Source organism: Suillus paluster (genome assembly GCF_016628075.1).
Source record: "Suillus paluster strain FC165 chromosome Unknown EDB91scaffold_109, whole genome shotgun sequence".
Classification (NCBI taxonomy): Eukaryota; Fungi; Basidiomycota; class Agaricomycetes; order Boletales; family Suillaceae; genus Suillus; species Suillus paluster.
In genome coordinates, this window is record NW_024537669.1 from 85,051 (window position 1) to 103,419 (window position 18,369).

The 18,369-nt window shown below is 47.4% G+C and overlaps 7 protein-coding genes across 7 annotated transcripts; 3 read left to right on the forward strand and 4 right to left on the reverse strand.

Moving 5' to 3' along the window:
* Positions 1-947: 947 nt before the first annotated feature.
* On the reverse strand, positions 948-1,779 carry EDB91DRAFT_1264097 (uncharacterized protein; the record flags this gene model as incomplete). Its single annotated transcript, XM_041324473.1, has 2 exons — positions 948-1,296; positions 1,403-1,779. The coding sequence occupies 2 exons, from the start codon at positions 1,777-1,779 to the stop codon at positions 948-950; spliced, it is 726 nt and encodes a 241-aa protein (XP_041171205.1).
* A 1,239-nt stretch (positions 1,780-3,018) lies between these two features.
* Positions 3,019-5,555, forward strand: EDB91DRAFT_1166727 (cytochrome P450). The gene is made up of 12 exons (XM_041320019.1): positions 3,019-3,430; positions 3,488-3,636; positions 3,692-3,864; positions 3,918-3,981; positions 4,034-4,118; positions 4,176-4,415; positions 4,469-4,482; positions 4,533-4,761; positions 4,814-4,856; positions 4,914-5,039; positions 5,087-5,230; positions 5,282-5,555. The coding sequence occupies exons 1-12, from the start codon at positions 3,232-3,234 to the stop codon at positions 5,388-5,390; spliced, it is 1,575 nt and encodes a 524-aa protein (XP_041171206.1). The 5' UTR covers positions 3,019-3,231; the 3' UTR covers positions 5,391-5,555.
* A 784-nt stretch (positions 5,556-6,339) lies between these two features.
* On the reverse strand, positions 6,340-8,167 carry EDB91DRAFT_1086894 (cytochrome P450; the record flags this gene model as incomplete). The annotated part of the gene is made up of 9 exons (XM_041316137.1): positions 6,340-6,629; positions 6,751-6,790; positions 6,918-7,006; positions 7,092-7,237; positions 7,344-7,599; positions 7,628-7,739; positions 7,800-7,829; positions 8,013-8,103; positions 8,136-8,167. 9 exons carry the CDS (start codon positions 8,165-8,167, stop codon positions 6,340-6,342), a joined length of 1,086 nt encoding a protein of 361 aa, XP_041171207.1.
* Positions 8,168-8,297: 130 nt separating this feature from the next.
* Positions 8,298-9,757, forward strand: EDB91DRAFT_1264104 (uncharacterized protein; the record flags this gene model as incomplete). The annotated part of the gene is made up of 4 exons (XM_041324474.1): positions 8,298-8,714; positions 8,771-9,133; positions 9,186-9,187; positions 9,245-9,757. Exons 1-4 carry the CDS (start codon positions 8,582-8,584, stop codon positions 9,755-9,757), a joined length of 1,011 nt encoding a protein of 336 aa, XP_041171208.1. The 5' UTR covers positions 8,298-8,581.
* Positions 9,675-14,341, reverse strand: EDB91DRAFT_1166763 (ARM repeat-containing protein). Its single transcript, XM_041320020.1, has 23 exons — positions 14,171-14,341; positions 14,031-14,120; positions 13,920-13,982; positions 13,743-13,868; positions 13,451-13,692; positions 13,300-13,400; positions 13,161-13,248; positions 13,011-13,109; positions 12,764-12,961; positions 12,577-12,634; positions 12,292-12,472; positions 11,729-12,235; positions 11,571-11,679; positions 11,444-11,515; positions 11,381-11,392; positions 11,256-11,340; positions 11,093-11,202; positions 10,875-11,042; positions 10,764-10,824; positions 10,623-10,711; positions 10,382-10,564; positions 10,175-10,329; positions 9,675-10,121 (listed from the first exon to the last, which is right to left on the reverse strand). Exons 1-23 carry the CDS (start codon positions 14,244-14,246, stop codon positions 10,097-10,099), a joined length of 2,898 nt encoding a protein of 965 aa, XP_041171209.1. The 5' UTR covers positions 14,247-14,341; the 3' UTR covers positions 9,675-10,096.
* A 122-nt stretch (positions 14,342-14,463) lies between these two features.
* Positions 14,464-16,116, forward strand: EDB91DRAFT_1239692 (uncharacterized protein; the record flags this gene model as incomplete). Its single annotated transcript, XM_041321893.1, has 5 exons — positions 14,464-14,506; positions 14,535-14,932; positions 15,006-15,154; positions 15,199-15,612; positions 15,738-16,116. 5 exons carry the CDS (start codon positions 14,464-14,466, stop codon positions 16,114-16,116), a joined length of 1,383 nt encoding a protein of 460 aa, XP_041171210.1.
* A 742-nt stretch (positions 16,117-16,858) lies between these two features.
* EDB91DRAFT_64371 (uncharacterized protein) lies at positions 16,859-18,005 on the reverse strand. The gene is made up of 3 exons (XM_041327971.1): positions 17,898-18,005; positions 17,658-17,842; positions 16,859-17,597 (listed from the first exon to the last, which is right to left on the reverse strand). The coding sequence occupies exons 1-3, from the start codon at positions 17,949-17,951 to the stop codon at positions 17,138-17,140; spliced, it is 699 nt and encodes a 232-aa protein (XP_041171211.1). The 5' UTR covers positions 17,952-18,005; the 3' UTR covers positions 16,859-17,137.
* Positions 18,006-18,369: the final 364 nt, after the last annotated feature.

Genomic DNA, 18,369 nt, shown 5'->3' on the forward strand with positions numbered 1-18,369 from the left:
GGAAGGAGGAATGAAGCAGACTGGGGAAACAGGGGGTCAGGCCAGCAGTGGGGATGCTCATAGGAGGTACTGGGGGTACTCGGATCCGGTATATGACAGTCAGCCATGAACTTTGAGCCAGTATGTGAAACTAAAAAATGCTTATGATCAAGTACATATGCCAAAGCATGTAATTTCATTGATTCACGACTAGCGACTGAATGATCGCCTTTTGTATAACCAACTGCCTCCATCACGACATCTCCATTGCATGCAGAGTGAGGAGCTTAATTATCCCGTGGAACGTCCTTAATGTCTGCATTGGTAACCACTTCCTTGCACAGATGACAAACCTCCATAGCACACAAAATACCAGCATCAATATCACCATCGTCAGGGTTGAAGAGCTCTTGCATAGTGTCCTCAATGTAAGACACTCCTTGTTGTGCATACCATGGATTGTTCTGAACAAAGAAATCAATAAGACACTTAATGATGCTCTTCGTCACTACAACTGGAACACATCTTCTTAATCGTCTTGTGAGTTGGAACCTGATTATGACCAGTGAAAATAACACAAACAGCATCCCGAATCTCATCATAAGAAGGAGGTAGGACCCCCACAACTGGGGAGAATCTTGGGGACGAATAGCAACATTACCCTGGTTATATCGCTGCGAAACATCCTCACTCTGTCTATAACCACCAACAACTGGCTTATATGAATAAAAATGGGTGATTTGAGACACACGAGCATGAGAAGTCAACATCAGATCATAAGCCGACATGGACTGTAGTGCTGTAGAAACCGTGTCAGGTAACCTCTCCATACCATAATACTGAAAATTGGCCAACGCATTCAACGGCTGACGAGGACATTTTCGAAGCAAAGCCAATCAACATGTAGGACAGATCAACAGCGAGGCTAACGCCCAACAGTCAGTCAAACCTTTAGAATATAAAATAGCTCAGCCGTATAACTCAAAATCATACGACTGAGGCAGAGTATGTTCTGGGAGACATTCGTTCTGTAAGAGCGAAAAATTAATTTTTGCAGGCTCCACGAGAGACAACTCGGACGCAAGAACATTATAACCACAGATGGCACAAGCACCCCTTTTCTGAGCCTTGGCAGACATGGTAGATTGCCAGTCCAAGATTATGGCACATTTCTCCTGCTCAGTGCGAACAGACGGAAACGCGGGGTCAATATCTTCAACAACACCAATCTTAAAATTATATGAACGACGATGCTGTGACGCATCCTCATCGCGAGTGCGAGTTCTAACATCCTCGGTAACAATAGCCCAAGAGGAACTGCTGGACAGCACAATGAGTGTCCCCTTGAGACATCGAAAAAGGCTCGGGGAGACATTCCGAAGCAAAATTACATCGAGCTTTATGAAGGTGTCTGAACACGAACAACTGATCACCGCATTGTTGGGAACAGAAATGGACACGAAGGCAATCCCGGATATAACCACGAGAATCCAACGTGGCAACCCAAATGGAATGAAAGCGACACATCTCGATAAAATTATCATGCGTGAGCCTTGGGAAATGATCAATAACATGATGAACGGTGGGGGCGGATACTAAGAGCAAGACTCCAACAGGAAACTGCTGAGCAGCAGTAAACCGCACCCGTGATACTCCAGAATACTCAAAAAGCCTGTGCAACAGACAGGTGGACACAACAGATACTCCATCATCGATGAGCTGCAGATCAGAAACAACGAGCAATACCGGAGGAACAAGAGAAGAGGACAAGCGCGAATCGAGGGACGTCGAAGCTGACATTGTGAGCGAGTCCGAGGAAAGGATGAGCAAATAGGAGAAGAGACAAGTGGCACAACAAAAAATAATAATAACAACAAACATGAAAAGCGGCCCGGCACGGGACTGGTCACAGAGAAACTATTCGTTATACCTGGTACCCTAATCGGGTCCAGGAACCTCAAGCTTCAAGCTTAGGTCGTGATATACGTCATCGTATCATCCAATATTTTGGTCGAAAAACCATGTGCCGGCGGACGTACATCAGAGAGCCGGTGAGCCGTGGATATTGTCATATATAGTTTTGCATTTCGTCACATTGGAATATAAAGCAATATATGTATGATCATGTCAAACCACCGCGATCTCCATAATCGCTAAGGTAGACGAAATGCGATTTCAACGAACATCACGTGACAATCGTGACAGAAAAGTGACAATAGCAGTAAAGTCGATAACAATTCAGTAACTTAGCTTCCTGCAAATCCGTACTGTGATCCAGTAGAAAAAATGTGAATGATAATTATCGCGTTTTCAGAATAGAATTACATGCAGAAATGAGAGAGCTAATAGTTAAATACCATTCTGCACACAAAACCAAGCCAAAGAAAAAACTCCGCCACAGTAAGAGTGAAGCGGGCGGAGCTGCTCGGCAATGGAAGGGATCATGGCACCACAGAAATGTCTCCACAGTGCATGGGCTTCAAATCTTCGGTCAAAGAAAACCAGGACTCAGGTGGAAAGCTTGGAGAAGGAAAAAGTGAGTCAAACCACAAGAAACATGAAAGTTTGACTCAGTTTTGAGCAGGTACCTCTCGAGACAGTACCTGTAGAAGTGGGCTGTCAGTCCCTGTCATACCATGGAAAAATCACAGCCCACCACGTACTGAGTGAACTTGAGAGGTGGTATGCCAATCCCAGTACCTCAGATTCGACTGAGGTCTGGCCTAGCATAGCACAACTTTTCGGGTTGGAGTTTCAAGATGTCGAGTGTGGTGATTCAGCCCCTGAAGCCAATATGGAATCAGTTGAGCCCATTCTCACAAAAAATACAGATCAAACATCTCACTCTATTTCACTTGCATATGTTATTCCTCTGTAATCACTCTACATACACAATATTTAAGTACTTCATGCTTTTTACGCTCTAACTTGCCGGTGTGCCATTCGGCAATATGTTCGGTTTGACTTATCCCCACAGCGTCACACATCTGTCACATCATGTGATGTTCGTTGAAATCGCATTGCGTCTACCTTACATATAGCAAGAACTCCGAGACTGGTTCACTGATAGGCTATGGGCGGAACTTACTACCGCACGAGCTGGCTCGTCGCTCAAGCTTCAAGCGCCAAGTTGGTCGACTACTGGCAGCATGATCTCTGCTGATCAAATATATTAATATAAACCATACTAAGTTGTATTCCTGTACTTTCTCAAAGGCATACTTAGTGCGCAGTATTATTATCCTTTCAGACATGATTTCTGTGCTCCTTGTCACTGCCATCCCTCTCGTCGTCGCTTGCGCCTTTTTATGGCCTTTACGAGCTCGACTAAAGCGCTCGTGTGATCACCCTCTACCCCCTGGACCACCGCGTAGGCTACTGGTTGGCAACTTGCTCGAGATTCCTCGCTTCCGTGCATGGCACAAATTTCTCCAGTGGAAGGATCAATATGGTCTGTTCCTTTTAGCTGGGTAAGACTGAGAAAGACCGACCTAATAGGCTTGTACAGGTGATGTAGTGTATGCCGAGGCACTGGGCAATTCTATCCTTATCCTGAACACCATTGAATCTGTGACGGATTTGTTGGTCAAGAAGCCATCTGTGTATTCAGATCGGCCAACCTTCACGATGGTTGGCGAGCTGATGGGTTTGGACAAGGTGCGACAAAAAGACCGCAATCCAGTGAATGTGTGCTCAGATTTCATCACGACAGAGCATGCCAATGCTACAATACGGGACGACATGGAGGGAACACAGAAAGTTATCCCGCATGGCCTTGAGCCCGGACGCAGTGAAGAAATATTACGGGGTCCAGGAAGATACCATCGCCATGTATGTTGACACCTTACTTGAACATCCCATGGACTTCGCATCGCAGCTGCGTCTGTAAGACTTTACACCGCACATAATTCTTTCTCACTGACGACATATACCTCGAGAACCGCGGGCCGCATAATCATGTCTGTGTCATATGGATTGCCGGTACAAACGCCAGATGATCTTGTCAGTCGTCTTTTTCAAACTAACAACATAATGGCAACTCAGTTGCTTGTAGTACATTACCGATGCAGAAGAGGTCATGGAGATGATAGGAAAGGCGGCAGTCCCTGGGGCTTTTTTGGTCGATCTTATCCCTCAATGTGAGCGAAAGTCTAATCTCGGAAGGTGAACGAACGGAGCTGACTGTCTCACGCCAGTGAAATACCTTCCATCTTGGGTCCCATTCAATAAGATTCACCAAATAGGGGCACACGGGCGTCGACGAATTGAACGACTGATATCGCGACCGTTTGAACACGTGCTTCAAGAGAAAGTCAAGGGTTCCGCTAGGCAGTCTTTTGTCTATGACTGTCTCGAGAAACTCCAATCCAATGGCAATGCGGAATCCAAGGCTTCACTAGATCTTATTCGCTGGGCAAGTGGTGCATTATACGGTGGTACGTTTTCTCCTGTGAATCAATTTATCGAGCATTGCTTACTGTTCATTCAGCTGGAGGAGAGACCGTAGGTCTACATAGCATTCCTGCATCACCTGACTTACCATTCCTGCCTAGACGTATGCGACTATCCTGACATTTATCCTGGCTATGGCGTTGTATCCTGAGGTTCAAATCAAAATCAGGCGCGAAATATCCGAAGTCGTCGGGCTTCATCGGCTGCCATCCCTTCAAAATCGTGACAGTCTACCATACGTCAATGCTACGGTGAAAGAGGCGATGCGATGGAGTCCAGCCCTCCCTCTCGGCATCGCGCGCAAAACAACACACGAAGATTATTATCAAGGTGAGTAATCACTTGTATATCTGGAATGCGTTTTTGTCGATTCTCGCTGCAGGATATTATATCCCGAAGGGTACGATTGTGCTACCAAACGTCTGGTAAGTAGTTTAACAGAATTGGAGGAACGCTTCGATCCACACTACCGCTGGTCACAGGGCCATCTCGAAAGATCAAAAAAGTGGCATTCCCAGTGAAAGATTTGCGCCCGAGCGATTCTTGCAGAGTTGCGTGAAGGAAACGGCAATTGATCCATATGGGTATGCGTTTGGTTTTGGAAGACGGTATGGGTAAAGTTAGTGAGCTTGTCTGCCTGCTGATGTATTGTCAGGGAATGCCCCGGCAAATATCTGGGCGAGAACAACCTTTTTCTTTTGGTTTCATACATATCTGCCACAGTCAAGATATCCAGTTCAAAAGATGCGTTGGGTAATGACATTCCGCCAAAACCAAATTTCACAGCTGGCTTGGTTAGGTGCGGTCGAGGTTCCTTTTGCCTTAGTTGATGGTGATGACAATTGTACAGCTTCCCTGAACCATTCTCCGTAAACCTTTCTCCAGTGTCTGATCAGGCGGTCACGTTGATCAAGGAGAAAGTGAATCCACTTCAATCAACAGATTATATTTCTCAGTAACACTATCATAACGATATGTACCAAGCGAAGACCTTTGGTTGGTACAGATGAGATTTGGGCAGAGAGATCACTACGGATTATAATAGTAATTCTTTGTATACTATGTTGGCGAAATCTCGGCTCTCATTGGACGGAGAGAAAAGAGCTGACCGCTTCAAACCCCGCTTTGATAAACTTTGCTGCGCGATACAACCTTGCGCAACACAACCGTCAAGTGTGTGTTGCGGCAGTAGTTATATGTACAGTCTTCAACCGGTCCCTGAAACACAAAATCAGTATTTTGTTCACCACTTCCTCACAACACATTAATTAGATATTGTGATAATTTTTCTACATTGAAACACATCTCATAAATGCTCCACCGAAGTTTCAGAAAGACAGAGGTTGTGGTTCAATTGCTAGCCTGCCAACATTCATGAGGTTTTTTTTTCATGAAACACCACTACCACAACATCGGGTGACAACCCACTCAAACATAGAGGAGTTCCTTCAGCATAGGATCCCGCAACTCGAACAGGCACTCAAAAGGAGTCGGTTTGCTATTGCAAAGATTATCGGCATACCACAAGACGGGATCATGCGATGACTCACGATGTAAAGGTTGACGTATATGACAATGGTGGAATAGACTTTTATTTCCATCCGTTGCAGGATTGATTTTAAATAAGTATAGGACACAGGCGATGAACATGAAAGTTTCGGCTGTTGGCAAAGTGAATGCCAGGGCAGAACTTAAATAAATCGAAGTTTGTAAGCTAATTCGAGTCAAAAGGATGGAGTTGAAATGACCGTCTTCCGAAACCAAAGGTAAACTGCCTCGGATCTTTGACTGTCCCAGAAAGGTGCCGATCGGGATTAAAGAGTCGGCGTCTTCGTATATCTCGGGGTCATGGGTCATGGACCTATCTCACACTTGAGGACTCATCTGCTAAGAAAGTTGGAAAAGGACTCACCATACATTGCACATGACCCACGACTTGCGAGGAATGCGATAACCTTCGTATTCATCATCCTCCATCGGGTTATGTGGGATAAGATTAACGACAGGATGAAATCTATGTATCTCTTTGATGAGCGCCCCAATGTAAGGCAGTGATGCCTGATCGTCTAAGGTAGGAAGCCTATGGTGTCCAACCACGGCAACTAGTTCAGCATGAGCCTTTTCCTGAATGTCCTGAAACACGACCATCAGAAGAATGAATGACATGAGAAGCGCGGATGTCTGCCAGATGGCACAGCCTGAATGTTTCAGCAAAGTATTATGAGCAGCCCAACAAACTACGCCCAGCGTCGGTTCCGGCTGAGTTAGAGCAAAGAAAACAAACGGTGAGGATGGTGAAGGGTCGTGCGAACGTCTTACCTCCATATACACTTCCAGCTGTGTGTATGAGGACCTGCCTCTTCAAAGGGCGATGAGCAGTTCAATGACAATGTTAAATGGCGAGCGACAAAGGATGGCGGAGCAGTGCCATTGAGCTGACCAGTATGTTTATAGAAATTAGCATGGGCAAGTGAAATAAAACGCACGACAGCTAAACGGGTTGCAGTATAAAGCTCCCGTGTACATCGTTCGAATCTTGACCTCGCAGCCAACGCCCATCTCTTGAAGTGCATACCTGGTAACCAACTTGGGAAATGTTTCACTGGCGTAGAGGAAAATTAATCAGTATGATACAGCAGTATGAGCAGAACGAGACGAACAGAACGGGAAGGAATCCACTACCCATCCAGGCTGAAGCGCCATCCCAGTGTCCAAGTTTATTTCTTTCGCCAGGCGGACATAATCTTCCGTTAATTCGCGACCGTAGGTGAAGCGAAGCACAAGAGAAGCAACATATTTGCACACTCTACTCAGTGAAATCAAAGCCACAAACTTGGAAAATGTCTTACGACTTCACATGGGTCATCCAGTGCTCTGGATGGTCGACCAAGAGATTCATCACATGCACGCACTCTTCTACTAACATGGGATTCCACTCGTTTCTTGAGACAGCACCCAGCGAAGCGTGAAGTAGTTTCCTGGACGCCCGGAGTTTGTCGCCGCAGTACGTGAATCCGACGTTGTTCTGACGGCCAATCAAGTCGGCCATCGGCCAAGTGGGGCGGTCAGCATAAATCTTGGACCGCTTTTCTAACAAATCCTCAGCCACACGCGCACCATTGAGCACCACGATATCGCGACCGAAGAGTCGAAGGTATATGAGGGCGCCTTCGTTGAACTGTCAGTTGAGGTCTACTAGTAGTCATTTGCGATGAATGCGCCCCATTTGTGAGACCATTGCGAGTATAATTTCCAAGGCTCAGCTTGCGGCACGCGAGAAACATTTCCTCCAAAGAACGAGCGCGGGCCTGCGTAACAACAGTAGTTAGTCTTAATAACTGGCGGCAATGCCACAGTGACCGACTGACCTGGTGGCAACGGTTTTCGGGCGACCCTTCCTAGTCGAATCAGAATCGAAGCAATGATCAGTAAAATTGCGCCAGATGCGCTCAATAGAATCGCCCATTGGTCACTCAGACCTCGTGTCAGAGATCCCATGTCCGCACAATGTTCCACTCGAAAGGGGATGACTTAAAGACCCACACCACTGGCAAAACGCCTTGAACTTAAGAGTTTCGTACTACACCTCTCATGTAATCACGCAGATCAGCGACTGCTTGATAGAAATTCTTCCTTACTCCATCTGCCTCGGAGATCTGGTAAGTAGAGGATCTGGCAGAAGATGTATGGATGAATATTTTTACCCCGTTATGATAAGAACTTTGATGAGGATCATGGGACCGGTTTATGCTGAAAGCATCTGTCTCGAGTTCTGAGTTAGTTGTATGATGATCTGGGGTACAAATATCTCGGCTGCCTCCATGATTCTAGCGTCTCCGATTGTTTGGTCGACAAATTTGTCATGATGACAGCCGGTTAAACTTTGCACAGCGTGCTGAAACACAAGGTAAACTTGAAATTACTAATCTGGACCATGGAATTCAGATTCAACTTGAAGAAGTTCTCCTAGCCTACTAGCACAAACCAGCTCACATGCATCGGAACTGTTTCATGACATGACTGGTTCAAGGAACTTTCTTCTTGTGCCGCAGGGCTCTCAATCTGATCGCCGTGTTTCATCATTGGTTGTCCCTAGTTCATAAGGGGGGTGTCTAGGGATGTCTATTCACTGTGCACATCCAGCTCGAAGATGTCCACTTCAACTCAACTCGAGAGTCTCACTATTGACGACGACGTATCCTACTACTACTTTGACAGCGGTGCTGTCCCTGGAAATACATATACAACTTTTGTCTTTATCCATGGCATGGGTTTCAATGGAGGTGCATTTACATCATATAGCACCTTAAATCCCTGCTGACATCTAGTCGTTATCCAGGTGTTTTCAAGAAGCTTTTCCCTCTGGCTGCTGCGCACCGTCTTCACATAGTCAGCCTATACAGGCGTGATTATGATCCCACCACTAACTTCCGTGATGCAGACTTGGCTGGTCTCATATCCGGTACGGTGGAGGGACAGGAGGGCTTCCTTCGCAGCCAAGCCATCGAGATTGCTACTTTCCTTGTCACATTCGCCCGCCAGCAAAGCATTCCGCCGGCACAGGGTACCACCGGCGGAATCGCGCTTATCGGGTGGTCTTTAGGAGCTTTGCTCACCCATGCTGTTGTGGCCTATCTCGACGCCTTACCATCTAATATCCTTTCTGACCTCGGGAAGTACCTCCATACCATGGTTTCTCATGGTGAGCACATTTCATTATCCATCACGTTAGATGGTGTTGAATGGTCCCATAGATGTGGGTTCAGTGTTTCTTGGTATACCTAATCCCCCAATCCACAATATCGACCTATAGTTCGAACCTGATGTCAAATACAGATTCAATCTTTTCTACGAATGGGCGACAGCGTACTTCGCACACAAGAGCGTCACTTCGGGAAACATTGATGACCTCGAGTTCAACAAATTCTCGGAAAAAACTCACGCCATGCACGAGCTATCTTCAGAGGAGCTCGCAGAGTTCACGTCTGTCAAGACTTTTGGCAGCTCCGACACACTAATCCTCTACACTCAACAAGACGTATGCAAGACTGTGACAAGACGTGCGATATTCAACACGGCCTTGGCGCAGAGGTTCCTCCCCAACCTACGTGTCAGGTACATGAGCGGTGGAGCGAGTCCTGGTGTGTTAGTGTGGGCGTTATATGAACTAGGGAAGTGTTTGGCTGACCCCAAACCAAATTATGGGCCTGATGCCGAAACGGCAAGAGACGTCAAGTTTAAATTCCAGACTGAAGGAAACCACTTCGTTTTTTGGGACGAACCAGAGGCAGCCCTTGGTCAATACATTGCTACAATCAACCTTTAGAAGTAGCAGACCCATTTTGCTGCACATATTCAATTGTTCTTCAACTTCACCGTCTTTCATACTATGTAGTTAGTAACGGCCTGCAGCATGTAGTACTAATCAGATTTTAGTAACGACAAAACAGCCTGCCTAGAATCTGGTGCACCTCGTAGGGTAGATCTTCATAGGTGTATAATCATTGTTCTGACCATGAGTCGTAAGCAGATAGTCTGAAAATCGCCCATAGAAACAATGGATCCCTCATTTACCAAGGTGCTGGTTAACAAAGTGTTATTGTATCTACCCGCTGTATTTGTACCTGGCAGGATAGTTTAGTTCAGACGCTGGATATGGACTAGCTCACATAGAAACTGACCAGTTCGTCCTGTTGAATTCATGGTCAATAGATAAACGACCGAAAAGGTTATCGTGCCATACCTTGCGATAACCGCCTCCTTCCTCACCGCACGCTTAGGGTCATCCAAAGTCTTTGCCAACTCTTTCAATACACGAGTCTTGTAAGGATGCAGCAAATCATATCGTACTGTGCCTGGCAGCAATGCCAGGTACTTGAGCGCTGCTGCGCGTACTCCCTTTGGTGATTGAGCAATTGGAGCAGAAAGGATAAACACATGAACAACGCACAGAATCCGGCATCTCGGAATGCATACAGTTTTTAAGCATTGCAAGCACGAGAGTCGATGCATACGTAGAGACAGCGTCCTTATCAGTGGATGTGATGTCAATATTGTTTGACAGTGTGTTAATAATGTGCGAACGAATAGATGGGTCAGCGAGGTCGAGTCCGCGTAGTAGAAGAGGCATGAGCTGGGGAATACCATTAGTAAGCGTTAACATGTTGTAGTCGAATAAAATGACGACTCACTGAGGGCATCTGAGTAACGTAGACCGCCTTCGGTACAGCATTGATCAGGTATGCCAAAGCAACCAGATATGCAGTCTCTCTTCCCGATCCTTACCAATTGGAAATGAGTCAGATTATGTGAAGCATGGACACCTGACATACCCTTGGCTCCTTCTAGTAACCGCGGCATCACTGCGTTGAAGTACTTCTGCACGTGTAGAATCTAGGAAGATGTGATTTTTTTTCGGAATCCATTTGGTTTCCTTTGCGTACCTTGAGAACAGCAGCATTGCGCTTCGTCAATACGGAATCCTCGCATGCGAGCGAACCAAGCGCTCGCGCTGCATCCCAATTGACCGAGCTATCATCCAAAAGCTCGAACAACTGGTCGATGAATGGATTTGCGGTGGGATGTGCGCGCACAAGGAGTGCCCTTGTGATCTGGAGTGGCTAATCAGCGACAAATAGGATGCGAGCTAAAAGGCCAGCACCGATATCCAGGTGCTGATCGCGTTTCTTCGTTCTTCTGCTGGGATACTTGTGTTTTTGAGCGTTGATGATGAATAGCTCTCCAGCTGGGACGATAGAAAGTCGGATGCATCTGAAGAGAAGTGATCAATCCAATTTTATCGTGAAAAATATACTATGAAATACCCTCAACATGTTTGTTAACAATGGACGCAAGAATCTGTGATGCAGCATCTCGTTGGAATGATGTACTAGATGGATTATCACTCCACTGCGACCAGTTCAGAGAGGAAAGTGGATAGATTGTCGACAGGCATGCGGACCTTGAAGCGTTGTCACATAAGTACCAAAAATCGAGTTAAAATGCGACATACCTCCTTGCATAGTGGGACAATGGTAGAAGAGAAAAGAGTGAAACTATTCCGTTGTCGGGGACTGGCATTCAACTACGACAAGAATCAGTGTTGCACATATGAGGGGACTGCGAAGCGCTGTACCCACTTGGAGAGGTGCAAACGGTGTCGTCGAGTTTAAGAGGCCGTCAGTGATCAGCTTCACGTCACCTTGCGTGTAGGCGGCAAACACAGCCGCAATGAGTTTTTCTTGCCGCCTGCCATCTCGATTAACGCCGTCGCCCCAGAGATAAGACAATGACTCACGCAACATTCAAGGTCTGACTCACAAGTCTGATGATCCTCGCCCCAACTTGCAGCAACCTGGGATCTGCAGTGATAGCCATCACTTCCGAGCTCGCTAGCGCAGCTTCCAAATACAGTTTGAAAATGTGCGGCAATAGCTGGTCAGCATACTTGGGAACATCTGGGTCCTTTAAAGAGACTTTGGCGTCGAGTGTATTTGCGAGTGCCGTGAGAATAGCATGGGCATACGCAGCTGTACTCTCCTGGTCAATCGTCCGAGTAGGCGAGATTGCACAGAGAAGGTCAAGTTTAGCGATGAGCCTGACCACCAGCGTCTCAAAAAGTTGCGGTTGCACACAAAGGGTACTGAGAGCCGAAAGGGCACGCCAGTAAAATGCGCGCTGCGCGGTGGCATCTCTAGATGGTGTAACATCTGGGAGGGAGGAAAAAAGGATTGGGAGCGACTGCGATGATAGATGGTGCGGCGCGATACCAGCGATAACAGTGAGGAGAGCGAGGATGTCCGTGCTGAAACCACGAGCCTTAGTAGTTCATCGTGAATGGAGAGAAAAAAACATTCATACGTTACGTCTTCTACTTCGTCAGGCTCCTTGCTTAAAAGCTCGCTTACCTCGAGGACTATGTACCCAAGCTCATCATCAGCTACTAATTTAGGAGTGCGCACAAGTGCGGTCAGACCATGCAGTGCTGGTAGGCACGTCGCAGGTGCTTTCAGACTAACGATGAGGAGCCCAAGGAGGGCGTCTTTCGAAGCAGTGAGTGGGGAAGATGATGGGTTGGAAGACCGAGGTATGGATGCATGCGTAGCATCACCGCGGGAGGCGTCGATTCAACTCCGTGAGTAACACTGACCACCGACGCCCGGTTCGACACTTCATCTGGGTCATGGAAATTTCTGATGAGAAGCTCAGCGGCTTGCGAGACTGAAAGACTGGAAAGCGGTCCTGGTCAATGAGAGAGCCGTTGAGATCCAGCTTGCGCCACCATATAGTATCGTCATGCTTACCATCAGGCTCCTGCAAAAGTACATATAACCTTCATCGCGGCTCTTGCTTGGGCTTTCTCGGGCTCCTTCAACGCTTGCATGCACTCGTTGCACATGTCTCGCGCAAGGCCCGTTATGGAGTCCTCGCTTACTGAGTCTTGGGAGTTATCGGCATGAATGGTTCTGACAAGGACTTGAAGTGTATCAAGGGCTGATTGTTCGGTATCTGGATCAGTCGGTTGAAATATCTGACCCCAGGTAAGGCTATGCTCGAAAATCAAAGGACTGGGATCTTACTTCAAGTTTCAGAGAGCTCCACACCTTCTTCCCAAACTCACGCGACACAGCAGGTCCGTAGACCGGGAGACAGATGGACATTACATGTAGAGTGTCTCGCTGCCACATGCATATTAAATTTTTGAATGTCATGAGATGGCAAAGAGTAACCTTGGTTGAAGGTGATCCAGCAGTGAGCTTTTCCAGAAAGACTGGAATGCCAAGTGGACCGAAGGTTGGGGTTGCGCTCAAGCAAAGTCTGCAGTAACATCAGCAGATTAAAGCCATGATATTTAAGATCTCATTGCACCGAAGAGATTGCTTCAGATCATCTACACTGATGCCATAGGGATCGTCTGGTGGTGGTCGGAAAGTGATAGGAAAGTAGCAGAATGTTATGTCAAAGAAATCCTGTGTGCGACGGTTTAAAATGGAGTAGAAGGCATCATAGTGAAACATACCTCAGTATGAGCATAAGTATCGAATTCCACAAGCAAGACTCGAGCAATGGCAAATGCCAACATGAGATTTCGAGGGTCTTTCTCTCCAACTGCAAGGTTAACGTATCCAGCAAGGAAAGTACTTCCCATTTCCTTCAGGGCGTCTCGATGGTTTGATATCAGAGAGTCGACAATCGAGAAGACGAAGAAGCGAGTGGACTGCACGAGGGCTCTCATTTTGACGTTGGCGAATATACTGGGTGCTGTTTAAAGCAATGGGGATGTGCGAGGGTTAAAGTACGTACGCGTCGACTGATATCCTTCACCTCAGCCGACTGTATATTAGGAAACTTGACAAGGTAAGAGAGACCTTTGAGTGCAGGGATGATGGTCTCAAGATCTTCGAGTTTGCTGCAATAAAACGTAGTGAGCACGCGGACTGGTAAGGAGATTGAGTATATTTCATCCTTGAGATGTCACTTTTACTTACTAGCCTGGCGATTGAGTCTTTCATGTGGACATCGTCCCAGAACAGACGAGAGGAACTCGACACCTGCAAGGATTGAGGGGCAGAACACTAACAAGTGACCGACAGGTTCACCTTTCGTCCGTAAGCGATCCTCCTCTGATGTCAAGAATTCACCGAGAACCCTTATAATGTCTAACAACGTTAACTGTCCACTCGATATTCCTGAAGAACTGTGTTTGAGAGTTGATATCGCTTTGGAACGAAAGGCCTACCAGCAACGGTCTCGTCGATCTCGGAGTCCTTCTCTGATGCCATCCAGGAGCGAACCAAGCGTTCCGCTGTAGCCATTTCCGTTGAACTGTGGTTCCAGCTGATACCGGAAGTCAACGGTAGTTGCAGTTGAGGGAGATTAGATTTAAATTGGATTCGATAGAAGTATCAACGTGATGCGTAGAAGGCAACAACTCAACATCAGCGCATGTACGTATTAGAACGTGTCTCTGAGTCTCATTGCAAGCCAAAGTTCACCGAATTTTGACCAACAAATGCTTCGCAGCGTACTTTCATGTACGAATCGCAGACGCTGTCCACGACAAACTCGCCTCAATGTCTACTTCTCTTCGACGGCGTTGACAGCGAGCGACAAGCCGCCTCCGAAACACAATGACAAAATTAACTATAATCCAGACATTTCTTTCTCCACCACTGTCGACTCAAAACACCTCACATACCCGATGCTTTCGTCTCGTGACCTCGAGTCTCATCGTAAACCGCCAACAAGAGTACGGATGCTTGTCCGAGATTTCATCGAGGATTCGTTGTACAACCCGCATTACGGCTATTTCAGCAAGCGCGCGACGATCTTCACTGCACCTCCGCACTGCGGTGGCGTAGAGGGAGGTTTTGATTTCAACAAGTATAGAGACAGTGCCGAGTTTGAAGTTGACGTTGCGAAGAGGTACAAGGAATATGGCAATGGAGAGGAGGACGGTCCCGGGAGGCAACTATGGCACACTCCGACGGAGCTGTTCAAGGTGGGCGCTCCATTTCATGTCATTGGTACAGGTAACTAACATGTGCTGCAGCCATGGTATGGGCAGGCGATAGCTTCAATGCTTGGTGTCTGAGTACTTGCTCAAATATTTCCCTTACGAAGACTTCAAGATCTACGAGCTCGGAGCCGGAAATGGCACGCTGGCGCTGAATGTCCTGGATTTCTTAAAGACGCAGTACCCAGAGGTATATGACCGGACGCAGTATACAATCATTGAGATTAGCGAGAAAGCTAGCACGGGCGCAGCGGACATCGTCTACATCAACGAGGTCATGGCCAGGTGGTGGACGTGGTGAACCGGAGCGTTTTCCGGTGGGAGCGCAAGGAAAACGCGCCCTGTTACGTGGTAGCAGCGGAAGGTAGGTGGATCAATTTTGCCCATGATGTGGTACGGTATGATCTGAAGACCCTAGAGGCATACCAGGGGGTCGTGGCCGTGGACGAAGTGGGCGAGTTCGTACCGTTCTACATGAAGATCAGTGATCCGCTCATCGCATCCTATCTCGCGTTGCGTCGGCGGCTGGCACTGCCTGCACCACTCCCACGTTTCCTGCGTTCGCCATCTTTGCGGAGGTTATACGCATCGTTGCCATTCGCACCGAACCTCTCACCACCCAATTACATTCCGACGAGGCTCCTGAGCCTACTGGAAGATACTACGTACGCACTTTCCTCGTCACCGACTATTGCTGTCAGACTTTTCAGTCGCTACCGGATGCGGTGCCGGGCTTGAACGCCCCTGTGGTACAAACGCGCGTAGGCGCAACAATGATTCCATGTGGGAGTATTTTCGTGCAGCAAGGCTGGTTCGACATCATGTTCCCGACGGATTTTGCCGCTCTTCGCGAGATGTACGAGTTCCTGTTGTCACAGGCGGGACCTGACGCGGACGAACAGGACGAGCTCCTGTATGCAAGATTATCACCATTGGCAGCGAGCACGTCTCCGCTTACGCTTGGGGCCGATTACTTCTCGTCCCGTGCTCGCCGCTCACCTTTGGATGGCGTGACGTCTGCGAGTGGGCTTCCTGTTGGTGAGCGGAAGAGCAGTGTATTCAGCCATGCCGAATTTTTGGAGACATATGCAGATCTTGGAAAGACGAGGTTGAGGAATGGGGAGAATCCGATGGTTGGGTTTTATGAAAATGTGAAGGTGCTATTTTGATGCGCGTTTTTGATGAATTTCGCTTGAACAGTTGGAGCCCTCTTGGGTTGCACATACTTCAGAGAAAGATTAAGAACCTAGGTAACTTTTGTGGGGCTGCAGCTAACATGCTCTACAGGGGTCCACGTACATATGATATTGGCACCAACTACAGCATCATCGACGAGTGTCTATCTCTCTTCATGGTCGCTTACATCTGTGTTGACAGTGTTGCAGGTTGCACAGACTGCGCCCTAGCTATTGAAGCCCTATCGCAATGTCTTCTCGCTAAGACAAGCAGATTGCGAGTGTCAGAGGTTTTATATGGACTTCTTGCTGTCCGGGGCGGTCTTGGCTCTCGGCAGACGATGGGCCGCTGCGTGAGTGCGACGACACGAATGAGAAGTACATCAATGGAGAGTATAGCGAAGCTCAGGCGACATAAAACTCTCGTCACCCTTGCATTTTCGGCAGAATGTTGGTGAGCATTTCGCTTGGTTACTGATACTTCACATCTTACAGTCATGTCGAGAAGCACAGCGCAGGATATCCTCGGTAGATGACTGACTCCCTGATATGCCTGAATTTAAGTCTTGCGTTTAGCAGTCCGTCTCATCCGCAAAAGAGACATCAATATGAGAGAGCAGCGGAGAGGATGGTTCGAGAGCGTCCACTATCAATGACGATGGTCTTAACCAAAACACTTCGGCCGATTATCCGCTACACTCCAGCCCTCGACGATTGTCAAATGACTGATGTGTTGCCACGTCTAATTGGCTGTAGAGCTCTGTGGAGTCCGTGCATGGGATATTAATGTTCTAATCAACTCACGATGAATCGCTCTTACTCACGCACTAGACTCTTGGGGCAATTCGAACCACTTCCTCCTAGACTAGGCCCCGTGTCGTACTGTGCTACGATTACGACAATATAGCATTCACCATATTCGCGAGTAATTGTACTACTACATGATAACATCAGGCTATCATATGTTACCTAAAGCAACACTATCATATAGAAAGCATGGGAATGGAGTATGAAATCACGCTTGCAGATTAAATACTTGACGGATTCGATTGGTAAAATCGCATGAAGTAGCACCTCGAGGAGCAGTTGCGGTTATGATGGGCGCGTCAACTGAACGTTCAGTGGTATTAATGTAATATCGTCCAGCCCAGGTTGGCATGGTGGTCTGTATGCTCTCCCGAACCTCGGCCAATTTTAACGCAGTATCAAGTCCAAGTTTCCGTACATCATCCTGTCCAACGGGCTCTGCTCTCCTTGCCAGTTGTAGCAGACCCGGTATGAGCCATCTTGTAACCCCATAATCCTGAGCAAGAGCAACTTTGTCTAGGGGTCTCGTGGCAAGTATTGGCTCCATCTGTTGAATGGCGAATTCTTGTATGCGGGTGAAACCCCACATTTTGGATAGCTTCAGTACACCCGTCCACTCCTCAAGGGTCGCTGGAAGTCCGTCTGGAGATGATAAGCGGGTGAACGGCCTGTCGAAATCAAAGCATAATCAGGTTCGGAATCACAAAGAGTGGAATGGAGTGGCTCACAGTGGATATAAAACTTTCATCAGAGACTGGAATTCTTCTTGTTGAATGCCCTCGAGAACAATGGGGTTTGTATCTGAGCGTCCCTCAGCTTCATCGGCTTTAACAGGCAGTAGAAACAAATCGCGAAAGACGTCTGACTGCGACTCTAGCGTGTTGCGGGGCACTCTGAACAAGCAGTCCTCGACCTAGCGAAGACAGAGTGAGATCAGGATGGTGCATGGAGGCCTGATAATGACTTACCAGAAAGGTGACCAAGGTAAAGTAAAATTGCTCATGATGTTGGACTGTAGGCATCACAGATTGATATCAGCGTCCTCGTGTGCGTGTCCGGGCGGAGTATGTTGTGCCATGAGGTTCACCTTATTAATATCTGAGGGCTAGTTAGGGGTTCAAATTTCCTAATTCGACATGGTTCTCCTGACGCGTAGTGCTTTGCTGGCACTTCGTGGTCTTATCACTTGCTTAGTACAGCACCTTACAATGCAAGGTCAATTCCAGGTGTATATATCCCGTTATCGAGAAATCCCAACTTTTCCTTTCATCTGTATGTCATGACGACTTCATACCACTCACTAAAAGTACACGCTGTTTGAATATGCTATTGCCGAACCTAAGTTCACCATTCAAGCACTGATTCGTTGTAATACAAACTTACGGAGGCTTTGTATATTGTTAACTAGGAGATTCTCCACACACTGTTCAAGCACGGATT

Bases quoted from the DNA above. Each gene is read 5' to 3' on its own strand.
- EDB91DRAFT_64371 (XM_041327971.1), bottom strand. From the start codon at position 17,951: ATGCCTACAGTCCAACATCATGAGCAATTTTACTTTACCTTGGTCACC. The intron at 17,843-17,897 runs GTAAGTCATTAT...TGTCTTCGCTAG, and splicing joins TTACCTTGGTCACCTTTCTG to GTCGAGGACTGCTTGTTCAG. The intron at 17,598-17,657 runs GTGAGCCACTCC...TGATTTCGACAG, and splicing joins ATGAAAGTTTTATATCCACT to GCCGTTCACCCGCTTATCAT.
- EDB91DRAFT_1166763 (XM_041320020.1), bottom strand. From the start codon at position 14,246: ATGGCTACAGCGGAACGCTTGGTTCGCTCCTGGATGGCATCAGAGAAG. The intron at 13,869-13,919 runs GTAAGTAAAAGT...TCTCCTTACCAG, and splicing joins AAGACTCAATCGCCAGGCTA to TCCGCGTGCTCACTACGTTT. The intron at 10,565-10,622 runs GTGAGTCGTCAT...GGTATTCCCCAG, and splicing joins ACGTTACTCAGATGCCCTCA to CTCATGCCTCTTCTACTACG.
- EDB91DRAFT_1166727 (XM_041320019.1), top strand. From the start codon at position 3,232: ATGATTTCTGTGCTCCTTGTCACTGCCATCCCTCTCGTCGTCGCTTGC. The intron at 4,119-4,175 runs GTGAGCGAAAGT...GTCTCACGCCAG, and splicing joins GGTCGATCTTATCCCTCAAT to TGAAATACCTTCCATCTTGG. The intron at 5,040-5,086 runs GTATGGGTAAAG...ATGTATTGTCAG, and splicing joins GCGTTTGGTTTTGGAAGACG to GGAATGCCCCGGCAAATATC.